General features: G+C 39.4%; 1 protein-coding gene across 3 annotated transcripts in view; it reads left to right on the top strand.

The window, feature by feature from the left end:
- Positions 1 to 18,834, top strand: part of UNC80 (unc-80 homolog, NALCN channel complex subunit) — a 238,509-nt gene that overhangs the window by 167,296 nt on the left and 52,379 nt on the right. For all 3 annotated transcript variants that reach the window (XM_060151311.1, XM_060151309.1, XM_060151310.1), the window contains 11 exons: positions 1,526 to 1,712; positions 2,352 to 2,483; positions 4,159 to 4,302; positions 7,515 to 7,615; positions 8,622 to 8,708; positions 10,300 to 10,483; positions 12,219 to 12,313; positions 13,942 to 14,031; positions 14,770 to 14,871; positions 16,641 to 16,821; positions 18,040 to 18,308. In XM_060151311.1, the coding sequence (XP_060007294.1) occupies positions 1,526 to 1,712; positions 2,352 to 2,483; positions 4,159 to 4,302; positions 7,515 to 7,615; positions 8,622 to 8,708; positions 10,300 to 10,483; positions 12,219 to 12,313; positions 13,942 to 14,031; positions 14,770 to 14,871; positions 16,641 to 16,821; positions 18,040 to 18,308 (1,572 nt within the window). The remainder of the gene's footprint in view (positions 1 to 1,525; positions 1,713 to 2,351; positions 2,484 to 4,158; positions 4,303 to 7,514; positions 7,616 to 8,621; positions 8,709 to 10,299; positions 10,484 to 12,218; positions 12,314 to 13,941; positions 14,032 to 14,769; positions 14,872 to 16,640; positions 16,822 to 18,039; positions 18,309 to 18,834) is intronic.

Raw genomic sequence — 18,834 nt, 5'->3', positions numbered from 1 at the left:
CTAGTATTATTTTTTAATGCCACATTGAATGGCAAAAAACAAAGTTATTGGCTTTTTTATTCACACATCTTTAAAAAGTTGGTTGAATATATGAAGCGAGGTTGAACGTTTTTGCATGTCATACATATATTTTCTAGGCATTTGTAGTTTTCTTTGAACTGTTTGTTTGAACTCTTTACCCATCAGAATGTTTTTCTTTTAATTCTTCTGCATACACTACCTTCATATCTGAGACAAAGACAAAGGCACGCTTGGTTCTTCCCTCCTTCATCTGAACCACTGGTATAAAGATCCTTGGTTTTTCTCTCATACATGTGATAGATTCATTTGAGTCAAGTACATTCTCTTCCCAATTTCACAGTGAATTTCAAGCCAAAGCCCCTAATTCTGTATCCAGTTATCTTTCCCTTATCTTATTATAATAAACCAGCTTAACCCCTGGCTCTGAAAATGAACTGCCATGTGGCCCATCAAATGCCCTTAATTGCTGTTGTGTCATCCACTATTGGAAACCTTTAGTCTTATGTTAATACCCTGCATAAAGGGAACTTCGATGACAGCTGTCCTTTAGAAGAGTGACCAACACCTCTTGTCTGTCTCTTTAATCCTATGTGACCACTGGCCAACAAAGATGTAGAATTTCTACTATACATAGACATCACTTCAAATTGATAGTGAAGAACGTCAGTGATCACTTCCCTGCTCTGAGACCAATTACTTCATCCCCAGAGCTCTTGGAATTTATCTCAGCATAAGCATCATGATTAAGGCAAAAACAGAATGGTCCCTTTGCAAAGTGAATCTTTTCTCCTTTATTGTTTCTTATCTGTTATGCTTTTGCTGCTGGTAAACAGAGTCAGATTTTACATTCAACCATAGTAACACTACCAACTCTCATAATTTCCATTCAGTAGCTTTGTTTCTATAAATCTTGTTAAGTATTTACAGTGTGCCACTGTATTTTCTATTATTTATTATTTAACATTAATATTTCTAAATATTAAGTATTTGCAGTGTGGTAGATACTTAAGATACAAAAATGAAATAAATCACATAATTAATTGTTTTACATGAAAGAGATCTTTCCTCCTCCTTTCCATGGTTCTGACTTTCTCTTTTATTAACCTTATGAAGTAAATGCCCTTCATTTAAAACGAGTTCAAGAAATTTTGGAAGGAAACAGAGCATTAAAAATGTTTATTCGATGTGTTTAAAGAGTGGATCATTGATACTTTATTCTAAAATAAGATTAAGTAAAATAACATTTTTTCTTTCCCGAAATTACAAACATCCTTGAAGAATTATCCCGATTGAATGAAAAGGAATGTCTTAGTTGTACACAGCCTGGACACTTGGTAGAAAAAGAAGCAAACAAATAAATCTCCATGAAACTAGGTCACGGATGCCCTAACATTTCCTGAGAACAAAGTACCACATCTGTGTCTACATTTAGTAGAACACTTTTTATACATGTGACCTTGCAGAAGAGCTGCTAGTAAGTAAACTTTCCTTCATGTCTCTGTAGAAATCCTTTTCAGCCCGGGCTGTGTCCCGCTCCCATCAAAGGGCAGAACACATCTTAAAGAACTTGCAACAGGAGGAAGAGAAGAAACGTCTTGGTCGAGAAGCCAGCCTCATCACCGCCATCCCCATCACCCAGGAGGCTTGCTACGAGCCCACCTGCACGCCCAACTCAGAGCCAGAAGAAGAAGGTGCCCTCTACACACTGGACTTCGTTGTGGGGTGGGGGGGCACTGAGTCACACAAAAGGGAAAGGACTTGCTTTGAAATAAACATTGACGATTTTATGTGACATGAGGTGATATGCTCCCTCTATCTCTCTCTCTTACCTCCTGACACTATCTAAAGAAAGAGAAGAAAGTTGTCTTTTTCTAAATGTTTAGAGCTGGCTTGTTTACAGAGGAGGACATTAGCCACACTGAATGAACTAATATGATAATGGACCAAGCAGTGACTATGATTCAGGCAACAGCTGAATCCAGAGTGTGTGCTAAAACGTACGCAATCAATCTTGCATCATTAAAAATGGGGTTAGTCCATTAACTACTTTCAGCCTTCACAAGTGCAGACAGTTTTTTGGTTGGTATCAGAAAAATGATTTCTGAACCATTCTAAATTCAGTGATTCTCTGCCCCACTTCTGTGAAATCTTTGGGAGGAATTTTCTGTCTGCCTTTCTGTAGGTGTTTTGTCCTCACCAAAGTACACTCTAAATTACTTAAGCCTTATGCTATGGGAGCTAAATACACTTTGATGTAAGTACAACTATAATAGTGATGATAACTTTTTTGTTACAAAACCAAAGTTCACGTTCCCCATTTTCTTTGCCAGTAGAAGAAGTCACCAATCTGGCAGCCCGTCGACTGTCTGTGAGTCCATCCTGTACCTCCAGCACTTCCCACAGGAATTATTCCTTCCGCCGAGGGTCAGTCTGGTCAGTGCGTTCAGCCGTCAGTGCTGAAGGTGTGTCCTCTTACAAATGTGTCCTTTATTCCTCATGACTTGTGTGTTTTGAAACAATTTTTATTTGATATGATTATCTCACTTCATTACACTGTCTTGATTAAATAACCTGTCTCATGATCTTAAAGTTTAAAAATGTATATTAGATGAGTGGTATTCTAAAAAAAATTGTTGATTTAATCCAGCAAATGTCCTTGATAAATTGTTTCTATTTTAATTACATTACATGTCATCATATTGCTGAGGGTTCAATAAAACATCATTCTAGGCAGTTAACAGTTTTCAACACTGGCTACACATTACAATCAACCAGGGAGCTTTTAAAAATGCTCAGGTCACACCCAAGACCAAATCAGAATCTCTAAGGGTGGGACTCAAGCACCTTAGTGTTTTTAAAATCTTATCAGGTGATTCCAGTGCATAGCTAAGACTCAGTAGGATGCTTTAGAATGCTGTTCTGGAATAATTTATCAAAGGAAGAACAAAGCTCGTGCCAGTCCTGTAATGAAATCTGATTCTGGGGGAGAAATGTGATACTCTTCAGTTCTAAGAATTTAAAAACTCTGCTTCTCTAATGATAAATAACTGTCTGGGGACTTGCTCCTTCATGATTATACAGATTTCGTCACGATTTATAAAGTCATCAAAAAGTTGTACAGAAACTAGTGGTTCTCAACCCTTCACTGCACAACCCTGGAAAACTTCAAAAATGACCAAGGCTAATTAATCACAGCAGCCCAAGGCATATCTATATTTTTTCTAACACCTTCATTGAGATATAATTCACATACTAAAATTCACCCTTTTGAAGTGCATAATGCAGTGGTTGTTAGTATATTTGTAGAGTGTGCAACCATCAACCCTACTTAATTTTAGGATATTTTCATTATCCCCGAAAGAGACCCTATACCCGTTAGTAGTCACGCCTCATCCGCCACTCCCCCCAACCCCTGACGAGAAATAATCTACTTTCGATTTCTATGCATTTGCCTACTCTGCACATCTCATATGCATGGAATCGTAGAATATGTGGCCTTTTGTGACTGGATCCTTTCACTCAGCATACTTTCCAGGTCGATTCACGCTGCCACATGTATCAGTTCTTCATTCCTTCTTATTACAAGATAATGTTCCATTATATGCATACGCCACGTTTTGTTTATCCGTTCACCAGTTAGAGTGGACTTCTGGGTTGTTTCCACCCTTTGGTTATTATGAATTACACTCTTATGAACCATTATGTATAAGTCTTGTGAGGAAAACTGCCAAACTCTTTTCAAAAGTGTCTGTATCGTTTTACATTCCGACCAAAAAGCATGAGGGTTCCAACTGTTCCACACCCTTGCGTAGGCACAGTAATCTTGGAAATGAAGAGCAAAGTTGGAAAACTTACATTTCCCCATTTCAAAACTGACTACAGAGCTGCAGTAACCAAGACTGTGCAGTATGGACTTGAGGGTTGACATACACGTCAAGGGACTAGATTGGAACCGGAAGTAAACCATTACATGTATGTTGATTTCAAGTTTGAAAAGGGTGCCATGAAACGTCAATGGGGGAAAGAATTGTCTTTCCAACAGATGATGCTGGCACGACTAGATATCTGCACAGAAAAAAAGTTCCATAAGTAGGTCTTGAACGGAGAAAAGCACGCCGATTCTGTCTCCCTCTTCAGATGAGGAGCACACCGCCGAACACCTGCCCAGCCCCCACGTGCCTCAGCCTCCGCAGGCTGTGTTCCCGGCATGCATCTGTGCAGCAGTGCTCCCCATTGTCCACCTGATGGAGGATGGTGAGGTGCGGGAAGATGGAGTAGCAGGTACAGTTTTTGTTTGTTTGCGGTACGCGGGCCTCTCACTGCTGTGGCCTCTCCCGTTGCGGAGCACAGGCTCCGGACGCGCAGGTTCAGCGACCATGGCTCGTGGGCGCAGCCGCTCCGCGGCATGTGGGATCTTCCCAGACCGGGGCACGAACCCATGTCTCCTGCATCGGCAGGCGGACTCTCAACCACTGCGCCACCAGGGAAGCCCAACAGGTATACAGTATTGACTAGTCAAAACCGTCAGTAACTCTAATAAATACTGAAGGCGTTCATCTGATAAAGAGCAGTAGGGTGCCCTCGAAGCCATGAACCACTGGCCACGTGTGGAGTTGTTTTATGGACATACTGTAATGACAGATTTGTAGTAGGTTGAACTAACACTACCACTTTCTCCACCTTTTCCTCCCACAAACTTTATGACCAAGATATTGCACTTAAAATAGGCAGTTTTTTCCAGGAGCGTTGTTTAGGACTGGAGAACAGACCAACCCTCATTTGGCCACGGAGAAATCAAATAGTGATTTTGGCCACCTTAGAAATCTTAGCCATTGGCTTGACATCATTAATGCCATCTTTCTCACTTGATTTCCTTTCCAAAGGTAGTATGTAAAGAAAATAATTGAAAAATGAAATGATAAACTAGGGGTAAAGATGAGTTACATTTGTCACAGATAACAGGTTAATATTCTTGATGTTACTTTTTTTTAAAAAAAGAACCTTTATAACTCAATAATGACATTTTTATACCCCAGTAGAGAAATGGACAAAGGATATAAACACACACTCTAACAGCCAATTAAATCTGTAAATAACACTGTTGTTTAAAACAACAGTGAAATCTTACATTTCATATAAAAAATTGCAAGGATTTTTTCAAAAGAAATTATGCATAGCTGGTAAAGATTCAGTGAAAAGATTATCCTCACACCTTGCTGACGGCAGTAAAAATTTAATGCAAGCATTCTGAAACAGTTTCACAGTATGCACCATAAGCCTTAAAAGTGTGTACACCCTTTGACACAGATTTTGGTATCTAGCAATTTCCTAAGGCAGTAATGAGGGGTGAATTAAGGTTTACAGAGAACGCTGTACCTTGTACAGTTTTAAAATAGCAAATATTTGAAAAGAGTTTAAATGTCCAACAATAAGCAATTAGTTAATCATGGTACCTCCATGTGACAGCTTTCTGTGCACATTAGAAAAATATTAACATAAAAGTGTTCAATTTATAATTAAAAATGTGAGTACCTGAGAGTATTTTCTGTATGATATTACTTAAAGATACATGTAAATATATATATTTCATATATATGAAAAAATATACTCTAAAATGTTTATAGTTGTTTTGGTGGTTGGTAGACTTATCAGTCTTATTCTCCTCTTTGTCTTTTTCTGTATTTCTCATGTTTTAAGCATTAAACTGCCGTACTTAGCAATTAGAATATAAATAGTGTTATAAAGATAGTTTTGCAACCAATTTCAACTTAACAAAAACCCACATCTATTTTAATTATTTATAAAGATACATGAAAGTTAAAGCTTATATTCACATCTGTTAAATTATTTATTTATATAGCTCAATTTTAATGGGATGGTTAGCTTCTGAAGCAAAAAAAATTGGTATGATTTATTTTAAATATAGGCTGAAAAATAAATTTATGCTAAACTCTATATTCCTAGTTTAGAAAACTAAACTAAACCATTTAAACTGAAGATCATCTCATGCTTACCCCCTACTCACTTTTACCCACCTGCTTTCTTAGCCTGGGCACTTCAGGCAACCTTAGACTGACCACTTTTCCCAAAGAAGTAGCACTTTCTTTCACATTAGGAATAATTATTTATTCCTAAGACACCCTCATTAGAAGTGGGAACCCTAACTGTTACTGGCTCAACTATGTCATCTTGCTGTGGGAGTTATTATTTAAAACATTCATGTGAAGAATAAAAGGTCATGTCTAATTCATGTGCATTCTAAACAAAGCATATTTTCTAAACCAAATAATTACTTTAGGAATTTCTGCATACAATAAACAATGAAGTGGGACTTTAATAAATACTTACCACTGTTAACATTAGGGTAATTTCCAAAACAAAGATTCATAACTGTATTCTTTTTTTATTAAGATGTAATTGACATATAACATTGTGCTAGTTTTAGGTATACAACATAAACATTTGATATATGTATGCATTACAAAATGATTACCACAATAAGTTTAGTTAACATCCATCACCATACATAGCTACAATTTTTTTTTATGATGGGAACTTTTTTTTTTTTAATTTTTGGCTGCTTTGGGTCTTCGTGGCTGCACGTGGGCTTTCTCTAGCTGTGGCGAGCGGGGGCTATTCGTCGCGGTGCGCAGACATCGAATTGTGGTGGCTTCTCTTGTGGAGCACGAGCTCTAGGTGCACGGGCTCAGTAGTTGTGGCCCGTGTGCTCTAGAGTGCAAATTCAGTAGCTGTGGCGCTCAGGCTTAGTTGCTTCACGGCATGTGGGGTCTTCCCGGAGCAGGGCTCGAACCTTTGTCCCCTGCATTGGCAGGCGGATTCTTAACCACTGTGCCACCAGGGAAGTCCTGAGGAGGACTTTTAATAACTACTGTCTTAACAGCTTTCAAGTATACAATACAGTATTGTTAACGACAGTCACCATGCTGTACATTATATCCCCAGGATTTATTTATCTTATAACTGGAAGTTTGTAAACTTTGACCACCTTCCCTCCCCCCAGTACCCACCCCCCGACCTCTGGTAACAAATCTGTCCTATGTATCTATGAGTTTGGGTTTTTCTTAGATTCCACATGTAAGTGAGATCATACATTTTTCTTTCTCTGTCTGACTTCTTTCACTTTGCATAACACCCTCAAAGTCCATCCATATTGTCACAAATGGGAGGATTTCCTTTTTTATGGCTAAATGATATTCCATTGTATATCACAAATGCATTTTTAACAAAAGCAATGCTGATATTTAAAGGGCATCCTATACTCTTTTGTCACATTTTCCTTATAGGCTAAAATGTTCAGAAACAACAACAAAAAGAACAGATACCTGCCTTTCAATAGAAAAAGAGTTCACAGAACCTCTGTAAGGCAAGAATTTGAGAGAGACCTATTAAAGTTTAGTAAATTATTTGAATACTTTATCTAATAGATTTATCTGCATTTAAGATGACTATTCAATTTCCTTTCTCTTCTGAAGTGAGTGCTGTGGCCCAGCAAGTCTTATGGAATTGTCTAATTGAAGACCCATCAACAGTTCTTCGACATTTCCTGGAGAAACTGACCATCAGCAACAGACAAGTACATTCCTCTTTCTTTATAGTGTAGCTGTGTAGCTATGTGTGTGAACATGGTTAAAGACAAGGAGTGGACTTTATAGTGACATGCATGCAACATTGGTGTCCTCTGACATATAGCCGAGAAGTACTTTGGATGATGATAGTGATGAACAAGTTAAACTTGGCTGTTTTCTTTTGAATTTCTCCATTCACTGATGTCTCCGTATGTATATGGTACCCTGCTAGTAATGACCCTAAGATACTGAAAGATTCTCAGTCTTTTCAACAAAGATTAAATTCAGTTTAATGTTTTCAGTGTTCGGTACGTTTACTGAATTCTGACTGGCTGGTAGTATGTGGTGCAGGTAGTATTGTTAGAGCATGTTGAAACTCTCCATGAATCAAAAAATCTAATTTATCAGGTCACCCTGTGAGAAGATTATGCCAAATAAAAGTCATTTTCTGAGCAATGGCAAAATACCCTGATGATTACAAATTATTTCTTCATTTCTGTGTTATGGTCCTGTTCACTGGAAGATTAAGTTTCTGAAAGGAAGGTTAATTAGAAACACCTCCATTTATTCTCTCTTGGCCCAGCTTTATCTCTTTGACCTGAAACGTAGGAAGCAGAACTATGAAGTTCAATAAACCTAGTTTGTTTAATGGTTTCTTAAGATAGATCCTCCTCACATTTCCATCACACCTGGAAGCCACAGCAAATAGAGATGACTAAATGTACAGCTTTCCTGTGATTTGCCTGTGACCTATAGACACAGTCTACATTTTTATTTAAAAATTGGACTCTTGCTTAGTAATTTCATGTATTAGCTTCTAGGAGACGGTGTTACAGTTGGTTTAAATGCTATTTAACAAGTATCACAAATACCATATTAAAATTCTGAACATAAGGGAAATCAACATGTGGGCAAAAGTAAGAAAAATCCCCCTACCTTGCTTTTCAAGAAGTTAATTTTATTTCCTACAGCATGGCAGCTGAATGAGACCTAGAAATTCTGTTGTTCTTTCAGGATGAGTTAATGTACATGCTGCGCAAACTTCTCCTGAATATCGGAGACTTTCCTGCTCAGACCTCTCACATCCTATTCAACTACTTGGTGAGTTTCACCTCCAGTAGGTTATAAATATTCATTTCCAAATAGGAAGCAACAATAAGAGAAAAAGATCTTAGGAGATTTTTTTTTTCAATAAGTTCCCATTAATTATATGACTGAAGGTGAATCATGGTCAGCTGAATTCACCACTGTTTGTATGGGGAAGCCCCTCCTGGCACAATCCTTGGCACGTGATGGGCACTCAGTAAATGTCTCTTTCCTCTCTGTCTCCCTTTGGCATTATAGAACTTCCTTATGTCGGTCCATAATTTTAGTTTTCTGTTGAAAAAATGTATATGTCATTTTTTTAAAAATTCCTTTTTCTTTTAACACCTTTATTGGAGTATAATTGCTTTACAATGGTATGTTAGTTTCTGCTTTATAACAAAGTGAATCAGCTATACATATTCATATATCCCCATATCCCCTCCCTCTTGCGTCTCCCTCCCACCCTCCCTATCCCACTCCTCTAGGTGGACACAAAGCACCGAGCTGATCTCCCTGTGTGATGCAGCTGCTTCCCACTAGCTATCTATTTTACATTTGCTAGTGTATATATGTCAATGCTACTCTCTCACTTCATCCCAGCTTACCCTTCCCCTTCCCCATGTCAAGTCCATTCTTTACGTCTGTGTCTTTATTCCTGTCCTGACCCTGGGTTTATCAGAACCATTTTGGTTTTTTTTTTACATCCCACATATGTGTGTTAGCATACAGTATTTGTTTTTCTCTTTCTGACTTACTTCACTCTGTATGACAGTCTCTAGGTCCATCCAGCTCACTACAAATAACTCAATTTCGTTTCTTTTTATGGCTGAGTAATATTCCATTGTATATATGTGCCACATCTTTATCCATTCATCTGTCGATGGACATTTAGGTTGCTTCTATGTCCTGGCTATTGTAAATGTGCTGCAATGAACATTGTGGTACATGACTCTTTTTGAATTATGGTTTTCTCAGGGTATGCTAACACATATATATGGAATCTAAAAAAAAAAAATATGGTTCTGATGAACCTAGGGCCACGACAGGAATAAAAACCCAGATGTAGAGAATTGACTTGAGGACATGGGGAGGGAGAAGGGTAAGCTGGGATGAAGTGAGAGAGTAGCATTGACATATATACACTACCAAATGTAAAATAGATAGCTAGTGGGAAGCAGCTGCATCACACAGGGAGATCAGCTTGGTGCTTTGTGACCACCTAGAGGGGTGGGATAGGGAGGGTGGGAGGGAGACGCAAGAGGGAGGGGATATGGGGATATACGTAGACATGTAGCTGATTCACTTTGTTATACAGCAGAAACTAACACAACATTGTAAAGCAATTGTACTCCAGTAAAGATGTTAAAAAAAAAATAGCAGTAAGTATTTTAGTGATGACATAAAAATATATGGCAACCTGTTCAGGCCAGTTTTCCCGTTGTCCCTTCTTCTGCTTACTTCCACTGAAAGTGTTAGAGAAGCATTTGAACAGAGAATTCAAAGTCAAAAAAACAATATTTAATTAAGAAAATGAAAAGCCAAGGCAATGAGAATGTAAGCTCAGAATTACTGTGACTTTGTGACCACTTCCTGTTCTGACTTATAGGTAGGATTAATCATGTACTTTGTGCGGACCCCCTGCGAGTGGGGGATGGATGCCATTTCAGCCACTCTGACTTTCCTGTGGGAGGTGGTCGGTTACGTAGAAGGCCTGTTCTTCAAGGATCTGAAGCAGACCATGAAGAAGGAGCAATGTGAGGTCAAGCTCCTGGTGACCGCTTCAATGCCAGGTACTGCTTTTGGAAGACATAACCTTTTTAGGAGTATATACAAACCAAGTGTCTCTTTCATTCATGAGAAAATTTTCTGACCCTGGGATTGAGTGCTTCAAAGAATTTTTGTTGGATACAATCTGAAGAAGTACAATAGACCCTTTAAAAGTCAGCAATTGCCAGATGAAAAGGGAGACATCAGAACTGAGATCCACGTGAATCAGTACTTGAAGGACTGCCAAGGTTAAAGATTTATTTAAGTCTGTTGCAGAGGGCCAGCTGAACTGAGAGCCTTTTTGAATGAATTTTTGGCACTGCAAGGAGAATACTATTGTTTGCATGGCAGGGACCCCAGGCTTTTGTAAACTCACTGAGAGATGGCTTTATGAAAAATTGGAAAAGGGAAAAGCAGGAAGGAAAATTACAAAAAAACATGCAGTGTGATATAAACTCTAGGTACAATTCCTTTTCACTTTGGATAGCTTGCCTTTCTTGGAGATGAAATTTTGCCAAGCCTTTATCCTTGCGCAATGTCTAAGAAAATGTGAGATAATACATGTATTGAAATAAAAAGACAAAATTATATATAAATAAGAACACAGGTTCTGGCAGCAAAGAGGCCTATGTTAAAATCAGAGCACTGCCATTTATCATCTGTGATTAGCTATGAAAAAGGACATCACTTTTAAAGCTTTCTTTACTCACACGTACAATGGGAGTATGATTCATACTTCATAATCGTGAGGAATAAATGAGTTTAGGTTTGTACAATACTAGCTGCCACACCTGACACGTGGTAAGCATTCAGTAAGTGGTGATGGTATATTTATGTGTCTATAGGTTACTCAACAAAGAGATCAGCTTTTATCACAGCAAAGAAACATATTGTCAGGCATATACTTAAAAACAACTCATTATAAATCAAGGTATATCATAATGTTCACTGTCTCACCAGCCAAGCAGAATACAGAAAATGTAAATTTAAACTACCTTTCAGGTACTTATTTAGCTTTTGCTAATAGCTCTCTTTGTATCTTCTCAACCATTATTACCTCATCATCTCATTTAAAATAAAGGAATTGATTATTTGTTGGAATGCTTAAGGTTTGAATTCTGACTCTTCCACTAAATAAATGTGTCTTTGACTAAGTTACTTATAAGTTCTTATTTATAAGAATAAGTTCTCTCTGTTTCTTCATTTGTAGTGTGAAAATAATAATACCCATATCATAGGGTTGCTATGAGATTTAAATATGATTATGCACATAAAACCATTTAAAAGTATGGGGAACTCCATAAACGGTAGCTATGATTTTTAAATAATAAGTAAACATATTTAAAATATATATTTAGGGCTTCCCTGGTGGCGCAGTGATTGAGAGTCCGCCCGCCGATGCAGGGGACATGGGTTCGTGCCCCGGTCAGGGAAGATCCCACATGCCACGGAGCGGCTGGGCCCGTGAGCCATGGCTGCTGAGCCTGCGCGTCTGGAGCCTGTGCTCCACAACGGGAGAGGCCACAACAGTAAGAGGCCCACATACCGCAAAAAAAAAAAAAAAAATATATATATATATTTAACTAGAAACAAAGGAGTGCAGTTAGTACAATGCACAAGTCGCATTAAACCCTCACTAGTAGTAATCATAATAATAATAAAAACATCAGCTTATTGATAATATTTTAATAATTTGTGCTTTATCTATAAACTTTCTTATAGTAGAAGTCAGTTTATTATGATTTTTACCTTCTGTAGGTACCAAGACCTTGGTAGTTCATGGACAGAATGAGTGTGATATCCCAACCCAGTTACCAGTCCATGAAGATACTCAGTTTGAAGCCCTGTTAAAGGTAGGGATGACTTTTGACAGAAGTGATTTGTTTTTAATGTACAATGGCTATGGCCACTTCACTGATCATCCAGTTTTGAATTAAATTGCCTTTCTCTATCTTCAAATGAATATATGCATTCATTTACCTCTTCTAGAATCTGCCCCACTCTTGTGTACTTCCTCTATTTCCTTGCATAATTTTCCCCACATGGATGTAGGCAAGATCATGCTGGCTCCCTCTCAGTTACAGCAGCCACGAGACACTCCTCTTGAGATGCTGTGAATCCTGCTTAGGAGTATCCTGGCATCACTTGTGGCAGTTCTGGAGATGCCCTGGGTTTGCACACCAAGGGCGCTGGGACAAACTCTAGGGGTCAGGTGACAGTCCATGCCAGAGACGCTTTTTGTGGCATCGCGTTGAACAATCCATAGTCTTGACTTGCCACTGACAGAAATGATTGGAGAGGCAGAAAATATATACCTTAGAATAAACTAAGTGAATCAAGAAAGTATTTTTAATGGTTATGACAATTACGCCCCTTAAGAGATACGCAGTCCATTGGTACGCATGCCTGTAGGGTTGTTAAGGGAAAGTAGTAAGTACACTAGTGCAGTGATTCCCTGTTTATCTGGAGCCCAAACTTTCGGCCCAGGAAAGACCTCTGAGAAATTCAGTTTTGCAAGCCTGTGTATTTTATTTCAGTAGAAAGTGTCGTTAAGCCTCCTCCAGGCCTCACTCCTTCATCTCCAGAGCATCTCTCAGGCCCAGTGAAGCAAACTTTAACAGCCACTTCATTTTCCTACTCACTTTGGATGGTAGGATAGCATGAAGGCAGACAGTGAGTTCAAACCCAGGCTCCACCACAACCAGTGTTATCTAAATAAGTCAAACGACAGCTCTCTCTAGTCTCAGTTTCTTTTTCAACAGTGCTCGATTATTAGTGCAGGTTATACAAGTTCTCTACATTGAAAGCATTGAGCATAGAATATAGTAGATAATAAGTGCTTAATCACTGTGGTTCATATTATTCTTAATGTTGCTACTAAACATGCTTACTTCCTGATATTGAGACCAGTAGATGCCACTGTGCCTTCACAGTTCATCACTCAAGTCTACATTGTAATTGTACCTCTTTTAGCTCTATGAGAACAGAGCAGATAGTTTGTATTACACTATCAGGCTTTTTTTAAATTGAGATATAGTTGATGTATAATATTATATACATTTCAGGTATAGAGCATAGTGATTCACAATTTTTAAAGGTCATATTCCATTTATAGTTATTCTAAAATATTGGCTATATTCTGTGTTGTACAATATATCCTTGTAGCTTATTTATTTTATGCATAGTAGTTTGCACGTCTTAATCCCCTACCCCTATCTTGCACTACCTTACACAATCAGTCTTTATGCTGTCATTTTTTTGGATAGCTGTGTGCATGTAAATGTTCATATATATGTGTGTGTATATAATATATATATGTATATATATGCACACATAATATATAAAATGTGTGTAAGATATAAATACATATATATTCCTTATAGGAAGTTACCTTGTTTTACGACATTTTTACCTTTCAGCTTACTGTTTGGCTCATAATATGATCTCAATAAATGTTTATTAAAAATTGCTGTCGTTCTAGGAGTGTCTGGAGTTTTTTAATATCCCAGAATCCCAGTCTACACATTACTTTCTCATGGATAAACGATGGAACCTTATCCACTACAATAAGGTGAGACTGCAGTGATGACGCTCATGGAGAGCTGTGTCAAAAGCCCATTATGCCTTTCTGGAGGGCAGCTTCACTCAGGGGGGCGTCGCTGTTTATAGGTGAGGCGTATGGCCGCTTGGTTCACACCACCTCACTGCTGATGTATTAGCTTTGGACTGGCCACTTTACTTTTGTACCCTTCAGTTTCCTTGTCTGTAAAGGGAAGGTGATGATAGTAGCTACTTTAGGGTCGTTGTAATAATTAAAGGAGATAAGTAAGGCACTTCGTCACTCATCATTATTACATCTAGCTGAACACTTAAGTTGCCCGTATTGTAAGTACACGTGTTTATTTGGAATGTTAATGTTGTTCTCGTGCCGCTTTCTACTACATTAAGCATGATTGTGGTAACGTGATCTAATGAACAAAGGAAACCTCAGGAAGACCACTGACATCACTTTACAGGGCTTTTCTTTTCTTCTTCAGAATGGGTTTTAGTAAATGGCCTCTGGCTCCTTGGCTCCTGACAGAGCATCCTGGACTTTGGAAAGCATACTCAGCCTGGGGAGATTGAAGCTTTCCCGAGGAGGGTGTTTATCTTCCCTAGGATTTTGTAGAATTGGGGAGCGTAAAGTAGTAAGAATCTAAACCATCAGAAAATACATAACATGTTTGTCTGACCTTTGGGGAAAGAGGAAATGAGAGTCAGAGTTTAATTATTGGAACTCTTTTTTTGTCTTTGTGTAATCCCACCACAGACCTATGTTCGGGATATTTACCCTTTTAGGAGATCCGTGTCTCCACAGCTGAACCTTGTACATATGCATCCAGAGAAAGGACAGGAGCTCATTCAGAAACAGGTGCGTGACCACCACAGTTTTATTCTATTTTGTCATGTCATTGGGATAGATGCTCTGTAAACGGTTGCCAGCCCTGAGATTCTGTTATGATCCTTTCTAGAGAGAGAATGATGGGCCCTTGGCCAATAGATAGTTCCCAAAAATAGTGTGTTAACCAAGTTTTTATACATTGGATGAATAATGTAAAGGTATTAAGAAACGCTCACTTGGAGAATGCTATGAGAAATCATTGGGGTATAAATAACAGAAATCTTCTAATTTATTTACCTACTAGTTCCTAAGTTTGGATTTTCACTCCACATTTTTGTAAAGCGGGATTGGAAGTACACATAGTGTAGCTATAGGAAGGTTGTCCCGGAAATTCATGCTAGCTGGAAAAAGTAAAAGGGGTCAATGTAGTGTGCCTGCAAAAGGCCCTGCACCAAGGTCCAGAGGTTTGGACTCAGTCCCATCTCTGCCACTGACCAGTGATCTGACCTTGGACATGTTACTGACTTCTCTTAAAATAGGAGGAAACAGAATCAAGCAGCTGTACTTAGATTTAAGATTGAATAACAGAATAGCGTTTACACATCTCATCATAAATCAGACTTTGAGCTTAAGGAAATCCACTATTTTGCAAGCGAAATATAGCTGTAGTACACAATTCTAATAATGATACACTTTTAATGTGGTCTTTGTGTTCTATTCATTTATTTTTAATAAAATGTTGAAACAAACTATTATTTCAATTTTTCCGCATGTAGCAAGGATGCTATTCAAAAATATCTTCAGGGGATGGCATAGAATCCGACCGCTTAAGTAATTAAAAACATAGTATTAACTACCTAAATTGCATTTAGAAGAAAGAAGATAGTGAATGTATCACAAAGTGTGAGGTGTTGGGCAAAACTGTAAGACCTTAAATATAAATAATTCCTAAAACAATTCCCCACAAATTATCCCAGCCTCTGATTTTGGCAGCAAAATAATGAAAACCATAATCGATAACCGCACTTCACGAGTGTGTTTTTTTAGTCATGTTTAAGAACACATTTTAAGAGAATAACATAAAATGGGGCCCTTACTCTATTTATACTCCAAGCTGGGATCTTAAGACTTCTTTCTAATTTCCTCAGGGAGATAATAATAGACAGACCTGTGGTTCTGGCTCTGAAGTCTCCTCCACAGCTGCTCACTGCTTATCATCTTCCTAGTCACATCCCCCTGCCCACTGATCAGCAACAGAAAAGGCACTAAGGGAAGGACCAAAAGACCCATGTTCACGTCATCTAAACTAAGGGCTAAAGGACCACCAATCTAGGTCCTATTAGCTTTTGTTCCAAGATAGGTTTTTCCTGGAGCCCATTTCAGTCTTTAAGAGGCAAACCCAGAAACAGCGTAAGGCATCAGTAGAAATGATAGAAGCAATTGGAACTGACTGGCTCCTGTTGGAGAAGGTCTTCTATATTATGACATCCAAACAAATGGGCTGTATTTACTACTGAACTGTTCTTGACAGTGCTTGCCTTGTTCTCCTCCTCTAGCTGGCAAACTCCATAAGAAACACTTCCTTCTGTAGGACAGATGCAGGAAGTGAGAGTCAATTAAGTATTGTTTGCTCTTTCTGTGTGGTAAAGAAAAAATATTTCTCTCCCATTTCACTTCCCCCATCTTTCAATTTTTAATCAGCCCGGTTTGCCATTAAGGTTTTCACTTCAGTTTCTTCACTCTTGGTAATTTCAGAATTGCCAATTCTACTTTTCATCTGCTCCTGCCTTTGCCGGTAGGTATTCACTCGGAAGCTGGAGGAAGTGGGGAGGGTTTTGTTTCTCATCTCCCTCACCCAGAAGATCCCCACAGCCCACAAGCAGTCCCACGTCTCCATGCTCCAGGAAGACCTCCTCCGACTGCCCTCATTCCCTCGAAGTGCTATTGATGCGGAGTTTTCACTCTTCAGTGATCCTCAAGGTATCAAGAAAGAAGCATTTCCTCTCTTGGGCTTCTTCTCCTGCCCTTCTTTTGTCCTCAGCTAGAGGACGTCTCTATCTTAATCGGCAGACAGTTCTCTAAGCTAGTGGCTCTCAGCTCTGGAGTGGGCACAGGAATCACCTGGAGAACTTGATAAAACACAGATTGCTGGGTCCCACCCTCCAGCCCCGAGTTTCTGATTCAGTAGCTCTGGAATGGGGCTTGGGAACTTGCATTTCTGACAAGCTCCCAGGTGAGGCTGGTGCTTCTGTGCCAAGGACCAAATCCTGAGACCACTGCTCTAAGCTAATCGTAAGCAATTGAAGGAAGTAGTGTGGTATTGTTAGGAGAGTACTTGACTAAGTGAAGAACAGATATTTATATGAAATTCAAGAGGAGGCAAAATGAATCTACAGTGACAGAAATCAGAACAGTAGTTACCTCTGGACTGGGGGAAATGGATGTCCCAGAAAGGGGTATGAGAGAACTTTCTCAGGTGATGAAAATGGTCTATACATTGATTGGCGTGTTCGTTACCTGAGTGGGTATTTTTGTCAAAATTCATTGAATTCTACATTTATGTTCTGTGCCTTTTACTCTATCTAAATTATACCTTCTTAATTAGAAAGTCTGGAGTCAGGGCCCAGTAATCTGTGTTTTTATAAGACCTCCAGGTGGTTTTGATGCCCTAGGAAGCTTGAGAACCATTATTCAAATTGAGAGAGAGAGAGAGAGAGGCTGAGACAGAGAAGTTGGAAGAGACCCATTTTGAAACCACGCTCTGTTACTCAGTTATTAATTTGGGACAGTTTACTTAAATCAGCATCCGTATGCTCTACATCTTCATCCAGAAGCTCCAGAGAAATAGTAGACACAGCTCTAGTCTGACCATGAGTTCAAAGACCAAGAACAAGTCCCAGCCCTGCCATTTTCTTAATAGCTTATTTTTTCTCAAAGCCACAGCTTATGCAGCAGCAAGACACTGCACCTGCCTGCCCCGTCTTGCCCACAGAGTTGAATCAAAGAGTTGATGAAGAAAGTACTTGGAGGGCTAGGAGGTGTCACAGCAATGGCTGCAATATTGCTCTGGGAAGCGTATCAGCAGTAGATCTTCATGTCCCTGAGCTGGAAACAGCAGCGCCCTGGGGTTTGATCGCCCTCCACACTGACAGGATTGGCGTGGGGCTAATTCTGTCTCTGCTGTTTCATGTTTCACAGCTGGGAAGGAGCTGTTTGGCCTCGACACTCTTCAGAAAAGCTTGTGGATCCAGCTCCTGGAGGAGATGTTCCTGGGCATGCCGAGCGAGTTTCCCTGGGGAGATGAAATCATGCTTTTCCTCAACGTTTTTAACGGGGCTCTGATCCTGCACCCAGAAGACAGTGCCCTGCTCAGGCAGTACGCGGCCACCGTCATCAACAGCGCTGTGCACTTCAATCACCTCTTCTCCCTCAGCGGCTACCAGTGGATTCTGCCCACCATGCTGCAGGTGCACAGGCTGTCCTCTCCTGCCCATGGAACAGGTCAACAAGATCTGTACCAAAACTTTTAATGATGGAATTTTCTTCTTTTATGACCTCAAAAGGCACCAAATGAACCCCCCCCCCAGAAACTTCCAAAAGGTCATAATATTCCATTCTATTCTGAGATCTCCCAGACCTGGGCTCTGCTTTCCCATTTCTTCTGGACCAGTGGTTCTCAAAGTGCAATCTCTGGAGCAACAGCAGCAGAAGCAGCAGCATCACCTGGGGATTTGTTAGAAATGCACATTCTTGGGTTCCATCCCAGTGCTACTTAATCAGAAAGTCTGGAGTCAGGGCCCAGTAATCTGTGTTTTTACAAGACCTCCAGGTGGTTTTGATGCCCTAGGAAGCTTGAGAACCATTATTCAAATGTATGGCAAGCATTCAGTTGATGTTTCTCCCAAGAGAGTCTCCAACCTCTATCTGAATAGAGATTTTCATTGCCATTAAATTTGGTATGACAAGGTTGGAGGAGGTGAATGTAGCAGGAAC

This window comes from Lagenorhynchus albirostris, chromosome 6 (assembly GCF_949774975.1).
Source record: "Lagenorhynchus albirostris chromosome 6, mLagAlb1.1, whole genome shotgun sequence".
Taxonomy (NCBI): domain Eukaryota; kingdom Metazoa; phylum Chordata; class Mammalia; order Artiodactyla; family Delphinidae; genus Lagenorhynchus; species Lagenorhynchus albirostris.
The sequence above is the reverse complement of the archived record's forward strand: the minus strand, read 5'-3'. Positions and strand labels throughout refer to the sequence as shown.